We start from the raw sequence: 12,374 nt of genomic DNA, 5'->3' as shown, positions 1-12,374 counted from the left end.
TATGCATACATTGCACATACAAGCGAGCCTGGTTGAAAGCAAACACTTAAACAAGCGAAACGGAATTCTTTATACTATGTTCGGACCGACAACGAAAACATGTTTTCGTGAGAAAAACTGGTTTTCGCACGAAAACTTGTGTTTTCCTTCATGTAAAATCTGTCAAACGAAAACACAGTTTTCGCTGAAAACTACTTGAAAACTTACATTCTACTCATTATAATCGGTACCTGCTCTAGTTTAATCGATGTTTTTGGAATTGTCACTTGATATTTGTTTACATTCCTTATACAAATACAGCTGTCACTTGATATTCTCATATTAGGGGGACTCTTTTGCTCTTGCAAAACCTTGCACGGTGCAGAAATTGCAGAATTCTCCTCTTGGTGCAACGACACAACAACAAACACACGCAGAAAATTATTTGCAATGGCTGTGAAATATGTCAGGCCAAAGCCCATGTTTATTTTCGTGTCGTCATATATCACTATATTCTGCAATGGGTGCTCTCTTGGCCTCGCATATTTCGGCATATAACTTTTGCATTTTGTGTCATCGTGCAATCTTGCAAGAGCAAGAGAATGCCGCTATTGATAGTTGTCAGTAAAAACTCATCGAAAACACACATTGTCGGTCCGAACGACTTAGATTCCACAACATACAAACGTGTTTTCAAAATGTTTTCGTTGCCGGTCCGAACATAGTATTACATTCGTTGGGAGTGTAATCATGGGCACATACATATAGTTGTATCTCTTCATATTCTTGGGTATGTGAGAGAGTTGTATTTGTATAATTTTTTCGCTGTTAAAAATGAGATATCAAAGAACTTATTTTTCTTCAATATTCTCTGCTTTTGCATACATGCTATGTCATCATATGCCTATTTATCTTTATACTCTCTGGTTGAGTATGTGAGAGAACTGTTAAAAATGTCAATATTTCACACCTTGAATTCTGTGGTTGTGAGGTGAATTCGTTACTATATATCTAACAAATGTTCGATATCGAACCTACACCTTCTCTATGCTTTATGTTCTCTGATTCAACGTACCATTTTGATTCATTCATAAAACCAAAAGCTATACACCTCTCCCCGAGCATACCTTTGCCAACAAACGGCTTTTCGCGACGAAGGCAAAGGCTAAAAATCATAAATTGAATATATTTCTGAAATTTGTATGAGAAGGGAAAAGTGATAAACCTGCAAATATAAGTATTCAAATATTTTAGAATAAAATTGACAAAATATTTTATTTGTCGATTTTCAAGTCAAGAAATTCAAAAAAATATTTAATATTTATCTGATTTATGTGTGCAGTCAATCCCGATTAAAAAGTACTCCGCTTAAGTGCCAATCTCTTTTAACTGCCTGTATATGCCTGCATGTCACGTTTTTTTTTTGTTTTTTTTTTATATGCATAGAAATTTTTGTTTTAAGTACCACTCGCTTATGTACCATATTATATTTTTATTTTTAACAAACCCCAAAAAGGCTGTATGTTTGTTTAAATACATATGTACGTATGTAAAATCAATTTGAAATAATTTACAATCATAAAATATTTTTACGTGGCTCGCAAAAATCTGCGTCGACATGTATATGTCGGAGTCTGTTCGGCTTCCATTAGTACTTCAAACAACTGACTGTCGATCCTCTTACTGCTTATGCCTGTACCCTCGAACCACACTCGACGACAGCGACAACCAATCACTGCACGATCAACGGCTGATGCAATAATGAGGAACTTATTCTTCTGATGAAATTCCTGAGACTGTATACCCATACACTCATACACGCATACCAACATACACACACTATGAGGGTGTGCCGACACGGCCATCCTGACCCTAAGACGACCACGTGTAGAGAATAATACCTTCATACTTAAATTTCCCTTTTCTTTTTGTGTATTATAGACTGAATATTAAATAGTTTCATAACAAAAGCCAATTTTCTTATTTTAATTCGTAAAGAGTTATCATATTAACAGTCTCACAAAACAGTATTGAGGTACTTAAACAATATTTAATATTATTTATTAATATTAATTATTTTTCTTCGTTATTCATTTTTCTTTTCATTATTCATTCTTCTTCATTTTTGTCACATAATCAATTCATTACTCAATCAAATGCCCCACACGCCATGATCAAAACAACCATTAGTATGTTTTGCACTTGTGCTCGCATTATGATCTCAGTACTCTGCTATTTTCCTTGGCCAGCCATTCATATATTTTGTCATTCTTATTCGTTTACTTCACTCCCTTTAGTAATTTCAACATTCTCAACATCTTCATTCTCATTTCTTCAGTGATTTCAACACTCTCAATACTCTCAATATTTTAATTTTCGCTCTCTTCACCGTTTGCAACGGATTCTCTACTTGCAACAACATCCTCATCATTGCCTATTACATAAAACAAAATTTCAATACAATTATCGTCAATTTTTACGTTACTTAATATTTGTACAGTACTACATATTACTGCCACCATCCGCCACCATCCGGCCCGCATAGGCCCTTCATCCGGCCCGCCATCTCTTATAGTCTTTGGGCATCTCAGTTGTATAGGCCTGAAACACGTGATGGATAAAGTAGTGCAGACAGTTAATTTTATACGCGCAAGAGGGCTTAACCACAGACAGTTCCAGGCTTTTCTGGCTGATGACGGTTCAGATCACGAAGACATTGTATACTTCAGTCGCGTTCGCTGGCTCAGCAGAGCAGCTACACTAAAACGATTCTATTCCCTGCTGGACGACTTAAAGATTTTTCTCGGCAACAAAGACCAAGAAATTACTTTCCTTACTGATGAGGAGTGGTTGGCTGATCTGGCTTTCCTGGTTGATATAACTAAATATCTTTCTGATCTTAACTTGAAACTGCAAGGGAAAGACCAACTATGCACACAGTTATACGAACACGTTCTAGCTTTCACATAAAAGCTTTTGTTGTTGGAAAAGCAGCTGGAACAAAAGCAGTTGATTCATTGGGAGACCTTATCTACAAGAAAGCAGGATACCTTGGATTTTGACAAGTACGTGTTGATGTTACAAAGATTAAGGAACGAGTTTGACGACAGATTCGCAGACTTCAAATCACAAACTCCCTGCATGAAAGTGTATCAAAATCCATTTGATGTTGAAATTGAAAGCGCTGCGCTGAGTTTACAGCTGGAGTTAATAGAATTGCAAAGCAGCTCTCATCTAAAAACAGCATATAATAATTGTCTTCCAAACTTAATTGAATTTTACAAATAGTATATTACACCCAGTCAATACCCAAACCTTACTAAGCTGGCTATTCAAAATATTTCTTTATTTGGTAGTACATATGTTTGCGAGCAGCTGTTTTCTCGCATGAAGTTTAACAAATCAAAAACCAGATCATCTTTATTAGATAGCCATCTTAAAGGCATTTTGCGCATAGCCACTTCTAAAACTCCAGCTGACATAGATGCGCTGTGCAAACAGAAAAAATTTCAGACATCTCATTAATTAGATTTTAAGAATAAGAATATCTTTATATGCTAAGGCCATAGTTACATTAATAATAATATATTAAGATTTATATGATGTTGCTTTTTTAAATAAATAAATATACCAAAACTGAAGGTCATTTTGTTTTTTTTTTGGCCCGCTACGGTTATGAAAATGCTAAACCTGGCCCTTCACAAAATTATGTTGGACGGGCCTGGCCTTTACCTTTTAGCATAACAATGTTATTGAATCTTTTCCCAGAAAATTTTGTACTTAGCTTTCCGAATATTCTGATCCCGAATCAAAGGTGATTTCCGAAATTTGGTCTCTGTGTGTCTGTTCAGGCATCCTTTCGGTACTGCAACGCTGCACTGTTCCACTCGCTTTTCCCGGTTGAGTGCCTTGTTCTTATCAACTTCCTTCTTTGTACATTGGGTAGATATGTGACCCAATTCTCCGCATTTAATTTTTCATGGTGACAATCGTGTTTGCCATGTCGTGTTTTGTCGGTCGCAAAGTGATTCTGTTGTTCTCTTAATCTGCATTCAAATATTTTATGGCCCAATTTTCCGCAAAAATTACACTCTATCAATAATTGTTTTTGCCGTTTAGTATAAGTTTCGGACTTTTGCTCCATAACACCACTTTTCCTTTTATTGAAAGCAGAGATAAAGGCAGGAATAAAGGGATGTTCAACTTATTCCAGTGTGAGAGTGCTTCAAAATTAGCGTTTTTTATAACATTTTCCATTATGGCCAGATTGGACAAAATAATAATTTTTGGGCATTTAAATTAAAACACCCAACATTTAGTACGAATAAAAATTACTACATAATGGTTATTTATTATTTAAAGAAACTATTTAAATCTTTCTAAAGTATATTAGAACAACTGACTTTTGACCTTGTAATACCCAATAAAAGGATTTAAGCTTGTTAGCTCTCAATCACTAAATGTTTTTATCATTTTCCATTGAAAATAATACTATGATGCTTCAAATTACAAAACGTTTCATCAAATACCTCTAAATTTTACAAATTTATTTAATTTTCATCGTTTTACATTTTTTATAAGTGGTCTTGAACGATCCAGAGATAAAGAGATGTCCAACTCCCCTCTCTCTGGAAATGAGAGAACAATTGATAAACGTCAAAACCTCCTGAGCTTTGACAGCTAATCGAGTTCAGTAGGTTTTGACGTTTAGCAATTGGAAACGAGCGATGGCCAGATTGAAATCTTACCAAAAAAATATGTAAACGGAGGGATTTGTTGCATCGTTCACGACCACTTATAAAAAATGTAAAGCAATGAAAATTACATAAATTTGTGAAATTTAAAGGCATTTGATGAAACGTTTTGTAATTTGAAGCATCATAGTATTATTTTCAATGGAAAACGATTAAAAACATTTAATGAATGAGAGCTAGCAAGCTTAAATCCTTTTATTGGGTATTGAGAGGTCAAAAGTCAGTTATTCTAATATACTTTAATAAGATTTAAATAGTTTCTCCATATAATAAATAACCACTATATAGTAATTTTTATTCATACTAAATGTTGGGTGTTTTAATTTAAATGCCCAAAAATTATTATTTTGTTCAATCTGGCCATAATGGAAAATGTTATAAAAACGCTAATTTTGAAACGCTCTCACACTGGAATAAGTTGAACATCCCTTTATTCCTGATTAAAAGTGAACGCTTTCAATTCGGACTGTAAATCGCCTCAGGTTCGAACAGTTGATGTGAAACTTAAACGCTGCAATCGGTTATCGAAGCTTGCCAACAACGTAAAAGTACGTTTACATATGAACTTAATCTCGTTATAAGCTTGTTCAATAATCTATGCGTTTACATAGGCAAATGAGATTATCAACTGTCAAATTTGTAGTACTATTTGTATTTGTTGTACTATATTTGTATCTCGCAGTTTGCTGCCAGTAATAAGAAGTTGGCAGAAATACGGAAAAGACGACAACTTAGATTGGAAAAAATATTAACTGAGATAAAAATGCAAAATTCCTTATTGCTTTTTGTAATAAATAACAATAGGCCAAAACGTTTGTGGAAACACGTAAGCAATTACATCATTTTCTAAAATTCCCACTTGACGTTGTATTGTAGGAAAGGCACGGTAATTTTTGGGAGCTCGACGTTGCTTTCAATAGTGACCAATTCTTCAAGGAGAGCTTCGGAATGAGTCGGGAATCATTCAAAATTTTATGTAATGAGCTAACAAACATTCGCAAACGTGATACTACATACAGGCAATGTATTCCATTATAAAAAAGAATAGCTATCGCTTTGTATGCCCTTGGTTCTTCTGCTGAGTACAGAACAGTTGGAAGACTATTCGGGGTTTCCAAAGCGTCTGTATGTTTTATCCTTAAAGACTTTTGCAGAGCGGTGTGGGACATACTATCGCCTAAATATTTAGCCAGCTCATTTCTTACGCAAGAAAAAATTACGGAGTGCGTTGAAGGATTTAGAAAGATTGGATTTCCCCAATGTCTGGGCGCAGTAGGTAAGTTCATGAATTTGAAATATTTTACCCATAACATGCAAATACAATTTACTTCAGATGGATGTCGTATTGAGATTAGGCCCTCCGCATCTGATGCTGTTGACTATTTCAACTACAAAGGTTGGTACTCAATGGTTTTACTAGCCCTCGTATACTACAGGTAAGTTAACAACACACATGTTTTGGAAAATACTTAACACATTTTTTTAGATATAGGTTTATGTACATTAATGTTGGAGCACCTGGTCGTTGTAATGAATCCCAAATATTTGAAAAATTCAACTTGAAAAGAATTTTGCAAAACCCTCTGCTTAAAGAGAATGCGAAAAAACTTTGTGACACTAATGTCCCAATTGTAGTTCTTGGAGACTTTGGCGTTTCGCTTTACTCCGTTTCTAATGAAACCCTATCCCTATAACCAAGCCGCTGAGGATCACGATAATATTTTCAATTACCATTTACCTAAATCTCGAAGGGTTGTGGAGAACGCTTTGGCCACCTGAAGGCAAGGTTTAGAAGGATATGGAAAGGAATTGACAACGATATTAAAAACGCTATATTAATAATAAAATGTTCTTGCGTCTTGCACAATTTTGTAAATGAAATGAATGATAAACACGAAATGGTTGCAAATGCAAACAAATTTCGAAAGCGCACACCCACTAGAGCAACGTGATCCATTATTCAATTCTGGAACCAACGACCCTAATGTAGAGAACATCAGAAAATCTATAGCTCTATTTCTATATAAGTTTATGTGTTTTATTTTATCAGGTTATTTTCTCATTTACAGTCAATTCATTTTTCATATTAATATATCACAATATAACAATATTAATTCATTAACAAAAGAAAATAATTCATAAGAAAAATAAATCTAATATATAAAATTCTCGTGTCACGGTGTACGTTATTGAACTCCTATGAAACCGCTGGACCGATTTTCGTGAATCTTAGCGTGCATATCGGCTAGGGTGGAGAATCGGGCAACATCTATTTTTCATCCTCCTAATTGTTAAGGGAAATTGGAAAATTACCAAAAAGTAACATTTTTCCATACAATTTTTTTTTTCAATTTTTGTTTGTTTTGTTTTTCAATATTTTTATTTGTCAAATATTTGAATCATTCAATTTCGGTCGCATGATTTTTTTATTCCGGCTATATACATATAATTTATAAGAAAGTTGTGTTAGTTACACCATTTATAACTCAAGAACGGCTAAATCGATTTAACTGAAAATTGGTGGGAAGGTAGATTAGAACCAGGGTAAGGACATACGACACATTTTATCTCTTTTATCAAAATTTAATTCAACTCATAAATACAAAAATTATATTTCAAATCATCCTCCTTTCCTTGAATATATGCGTATAATTTTAAACAGATTCTACCTCAAAACTAATACAATTGCTAAGTATTTGGAATAGTAGAAAAGAATTGCAACCAAATACGCAGTGAAATAGATTATAATTGGCTCAGTAATCCAGCCGATTTTTTCATCTTTCCACGATTGAAAACCGGTTCACCATGTGCAGTCCACTAGAATGACTGTCGGTTGAACTCCAGTGAGAAATGATGGAGCTATGTTTTTATTGTCTCACACCGACGCAAAAATTCGGTTTTATTTTAAACACTTCTCAGAATCAGTTATTCGTTGTTCTGTTGGATTATGAACTTGCGAGGCAACCACTTTGTACAGAGCTTTCTCCTGATGCTCTAATCATTCTCCTCGGTTTATGATCCATTTTTTTGTAAACTAACACAAGTTGCTTCAGAAAAATGCTATATCTTATTAACGAATAGTTATAATAGGCGTGTTTTATTTGACCAGCAAATTAAGCTATTAGCTTATTTTGTTTGGAAGACTTAACATAATTATGTTGGCTTGTCATAAGCTGCCATAGCTTGTATATTGGGCTAGAGGCATTGCCAGTTAAAATGCTTTTTTCATTCACAATAGCTATGATTTTTCCCAAAAAAAGTAGTTGGCAATAGCGACAACCCTCATTTTGACAGATAAAAATGTAAACAAATGAAAAATATATAAATTTGCTACGAAGTCCGGAAAAGCCAAAATTCCTGCTAAAACAATGATGTACATGTATGTATGGTACTTAAGTAATACAATTACCTACAGACAACTAGCCGTATTGTTTGGTGTAACGAAGTCCACAGCATGGGTGATTGTTCGTCGGGTTGTCGCGTGGGTTATCTCAATAGGACATGAGTTTGTTAAGTGGCCAACTGGAGATGTGTTGGAAAAAACAACTCGCAAGTTTTTACAAAGGAAACAAATACCAGGTGTTATTGGTGCTATTGATTGTACCCACATAACAATTAATGCACCTATAAAAGACAAACATATACATATATTTTGATCGTAAACGTAATTATAGCATTGTTCTACAGGCCATTGTCGATGCTGATAAAAAATTTGTTGATATTTATTGTGTTGAACCCGGATCATATCATGACTCTAGAGTGCTAAAAAGGTCAGCATTTTATAGAAAAGCGGAAAGTAATATGGAAATTTTATTCCCAAATTCTACTTTTATTCTCGGGGACTCGGCATACCCTTGCAGAAATTACCTCATACCGGTGTTTAAAGATTATGGTTCGTTAACGCCCAATCAAATCAGCTTTAACAAAACACATTCTTCAGCAAGAATAGTTGTTGAAAATGCATTTGGCGCACTGAAAGGACGTTTCCGAAGGCTTCTTAAATTTACGGAGCATAGAAATTTATGTGCAATTTCCAATTTAGTTGCAAGGGCATGCATTATGCACAATATATGTATTATCACAAACGACGATACAATTATTGACCCTCAAATTGAAAGTGCCGACCCGGAGCCAGAACCTGCTAATGAGCTGGCGAGAGAAGCAAGTGGAGATCGTCGGAATCAGTTGCTTACAGTGTTAACACGAAGAAATTAATAAATTTTAATTATTTTAATTTTAAATAAAAGTAAAAGCAACATTTTCAATTTTCAATCTCAAATAATAAAACTATTTATAATTTTACGACATATTTGTTTTATATAATCACGTACATATACGTATGCATTTGCAGATTTGTATGTAAAAATGTTCATTTTATGATAAGCTTGATTTTATATTTCCGTTAAATAAAACAATACATTTTCGTTATGAAATCAAGTAACTTTTCTAATTTTTATTCACAAAATAATGCTATAAAATTTTTAATTTTTCTTCCTCTATTTTCAGTTTTTTTTGTTCAATTTCTATTAGAATATCTTGTTTTTCGGCCATATCCTGTATTTGTTTTTCTATATTCGCGTAAAACTACGCCTTCACTTCAGCACTTTTCCTTTTTTGTTCGATTTTTTTATCAAAATATCGTTCTTTAGCGCTTTTCCGATAACGACGATTCGGAACAGGATTTGCTGAGTTCGGCTCCTGTGAATACACTGCATTCGGTATGCATATGCTACGGCTTAGTGCAGACTGGCTCTGTCTTGAAGTACTTGGCATATCGTCGAGCATTGTTTGAAAATCAGTTGAATCCTTACCTGTTTAAAAATATAAAAAAGCGAATGCAATATAAGCAATACATAATGAACATTAAATTTTAACTAACCACTAAACTCAACCAATGCCTCTTGAGGTTCTGTCCCAATATTTATGGTGTGGTTGTTGGACACCAAGCAACTTTCGCCAAAAATTTCGTTCATTTCGCGCATATAAGGTACTGTGCACGGAGAAGTGCCAGTCTGCTTCTCGTTGTCTTTCGCTGTTTTGTAGGCATTCAAAAGCGTTCGCATTTTTGATACAAGGGCAGCCGCATTAATTGTTGTATCCTGTGAAAACAAATGTAATAAATTTTTACAAAATAACTTTAAAATATTCTTACTGTAAATCCTTGATATACCATGCCCTCCAAGACGTTTTCATATGCGAACTTTTTCTTCCGCGCATGCAGGAACTCATCCTTCCTCTCAGTGTAGCACTTCAGGAATAGAAGTGTATCGGCCTTCGTCCAAACTTTTCTTTTGCTGTATATAAACGAAATAAATAATTATTTAGTTTTTGAAAAGTTTGTTTACAAATTTAAAAATTCAAATTTACCTTTTGTCCATGTCAAAAATTTCGTTGCAATAAATTGAATATCAGCTGATTGTTATTGCCCGCGTTGCCAACATAATACATATTTAAGCGAAAATGAGAAATAAGCTAAATGCGTTTTATTTGTCCATGGTTTAGCTATTAGCTTATGATGGTCAAATAAAACACGCCTAATGCAACTAATAGAAATCGTATAGATGGTAGTAGTAGTATTATCTATGTATATGGTCCTCTAGTAATTAATAAAAACTTAAAATTTATATACACCCGCGGCCAAGCGTAACTTACCACTTGATATTTTTTCACTATTTTCAATTTTTTTCGTTCTTTGGGTAACTTTTTTATGGATTTAATAGAATACGGGGAATATATCGATGGCTCGAATATATTTGGTTATCTGTTGACTTTAATCTGGCCCATTTGTAAAATTAAATTGAGACAACTTTTTTTTTATTTGCACACAAGTCTTTGATTTCATTATTACTAATTCTTGTAATAACTTTACAACATTTTTTGTTTCAATTGAAAATGGAATTACAACATATTCAAAAAGAATAACGGGAAATCTAATATGGCGTCGGTCCACCTCTAGCGGATATTACAGCTTCGATACGAGCAGGCATTGACCCAACAAGTTTCTCCAAAACACTGCTTGAAATTTCCTCCTCCCAAACACTTTCTAACATTTTTTTTAGTTCTGGTTTACTTTTACTTTTTTGACAGAACTTATTTTTTTTTTTATTATTTTATATTTGTGTAAGTCAGAGATCACTTCGTTAAAACTTAACGGAAAAATTCCATTACAGCAACAAGTACCGTTACAATGAGTGATAGAACACGTTTTCGCTAGAAATTTCTTAATGGTAAGTTACGCTTGGCCGCGGGTGTACATACATAACAATATAAAATAAAAAAAAAATCATATACATATATATATATATATCAGAATCAGTTGCTTACAGTGTTATATATGTATATATAATAAAAAAAATCTTCTCCTGGACTAGATTCGTGGTGTAAAACGTAATTCTCACGTTTTCAAGGATATGCTGTTATATGCTTTGCTTAAATGCTTCTAAGAATTTTTCGAGGATGGCATTTCTTTCTCTTTCAACTTGAAGGGCCTCCCTGCCATCCTCTTTAATTGCTTCAATTTCCGCCTTAATTTTTCTATTTGAAGCCCGGAATTCCTCCAAAAATTCATTTTGAGTATTATTTGAAGTATGTTTTTTTCTTTTCCTTGCAGGTTCCTCGTCTACAAACGGCAATTCTTCCTGGGAATCCAGCGAAATGGAAAAGCTGTTAAGGGGTAATGCACAGTCTACAACTTCGTTAACTGTAATAAATTAGTTTATAAAAATAAATATAAACTTTTCAAATTTCTGTTTTGTTTTACTAAACTCTCCTCCACCAACGTTTCCAAATTAAAGCTTTTATAGCTCCCGAGGATACTATTTATTTTAGGGTAGAATTCCCATGTGGAAGGGCTGCCGCCAGAGGGACCAATAGATTTCCTCTCATCTCTGTAAAATTTTTAGTAATTTTTTGAAAACTTTTATATGAATAAATGCACATGCATATTAAATAAACTTGCCTGTATTTATTTGTCAAATTATGTATTTTCACACGAATTTCATTCGCGGAATACGTTTTACACCACAGGCAATTTTTCCTTCCACAAGCATAAAAGAAGTTCAACTTCCTCTTTGTTCCACCTTGATCTCTTTTTCCTGAAAAGTGCTAACCTCTTTCCCTCGCTGTCGACCATTTCTGTTTCCTTTGTCATTTGACATTTCTCCTCTTTTTCGCAAAAATTATCTATAAAATTAGGAATAACACCGCTAATCTAGTTGTGTAATCTGAGATTAATTTTTAATCTCGGATTAACTAGAGAGAAATTTTGTATGGTAAATCTCGTTTCTTAATTACGGATTATCGAGTTAATCTCGTTAATGAAGTTAATCTCGTTATATGTAAACATTAGGGTGGCCCATATTATATAGGCGAAAAACTAAATCGGGTTTACAGATCGGGGCACCCCCCAAATTTTTTGCTATCGCCAAAACAAATATTCTGGGAAAGTTTCAATTTAATATTCCAACGGGAAGAGGGTGCTCAATGACATATAACATTAAGGAAAAAATGAAAAAATCCGCAATTTTGATAATTTTTTTTAATAAGTACAACTACGTAGGAAGTAATAAATTCATTTATTTTATGGAATAATGTTAATAAATAACGCAATCTTATATAATAATAAAGAGGGATAAAAATACA

At 33.8% G+C, this 12,374-nt stretch overlaps 1 protein-coding gene and 1 pseudogene across 1 annotated transcript; one reads left to right on the top strand and one right to left on the bottom strand.

The window, feature by feature from the left end:
- The first annotated feature begins 5,681 nt into the window (after positions 1 to 5,681).
- Positions 5,682 to 11,665, top strand: LOC120779757 (annotated as a pseudogene).
- LOC120779756 lies at positions 9,198 to 10,238 on the bottom strand. The gene is made up of 4 exons (XM_040112138.1): positions 10,101 to 10,238; positions 9,886 to 10,027; positions 9,613 to 9,832; positions 9,198 to 9,544 (listed from the first exon to the last, which is right to left on the bottom strand). Exons 1-4 carry the CDS (start codon positions 10,109 to 10,111, stop codon positions 9,318 to 9,320), a joined length of 600 nt encoding a protein of 199 aa, XP_039968072.1. The 5' UTR covers positions 10,112 to 10,238; the 3' UTR covers positions 9,198 to 9,317.
- Positions 11,666 to 12,374: the final 709 nt, after the last annotated feature.

This window comes from Bactrocera tryoni, unplaced genomic scaffold (genome assembly GCF_016617805.1).
Source record: "Bactrocera tryoni isolate S06 unplaced genomic scaffold, CSIRO_BtryS06_freeze2 scaffold_11, whole genome shotgun sequence".
Classification (NCBI taxonomy): Eukaryota; Metazoa; Arthropoda; class Insecta; order Diptera; family Tephritidae; genus Bactrocera; species Bactrocera tryoni.
The sequence above is the reverse complement of the archived record's forward strand: the minus strand, read 5'-3'. Positions and strand labels throughout refer to the sequence as shown.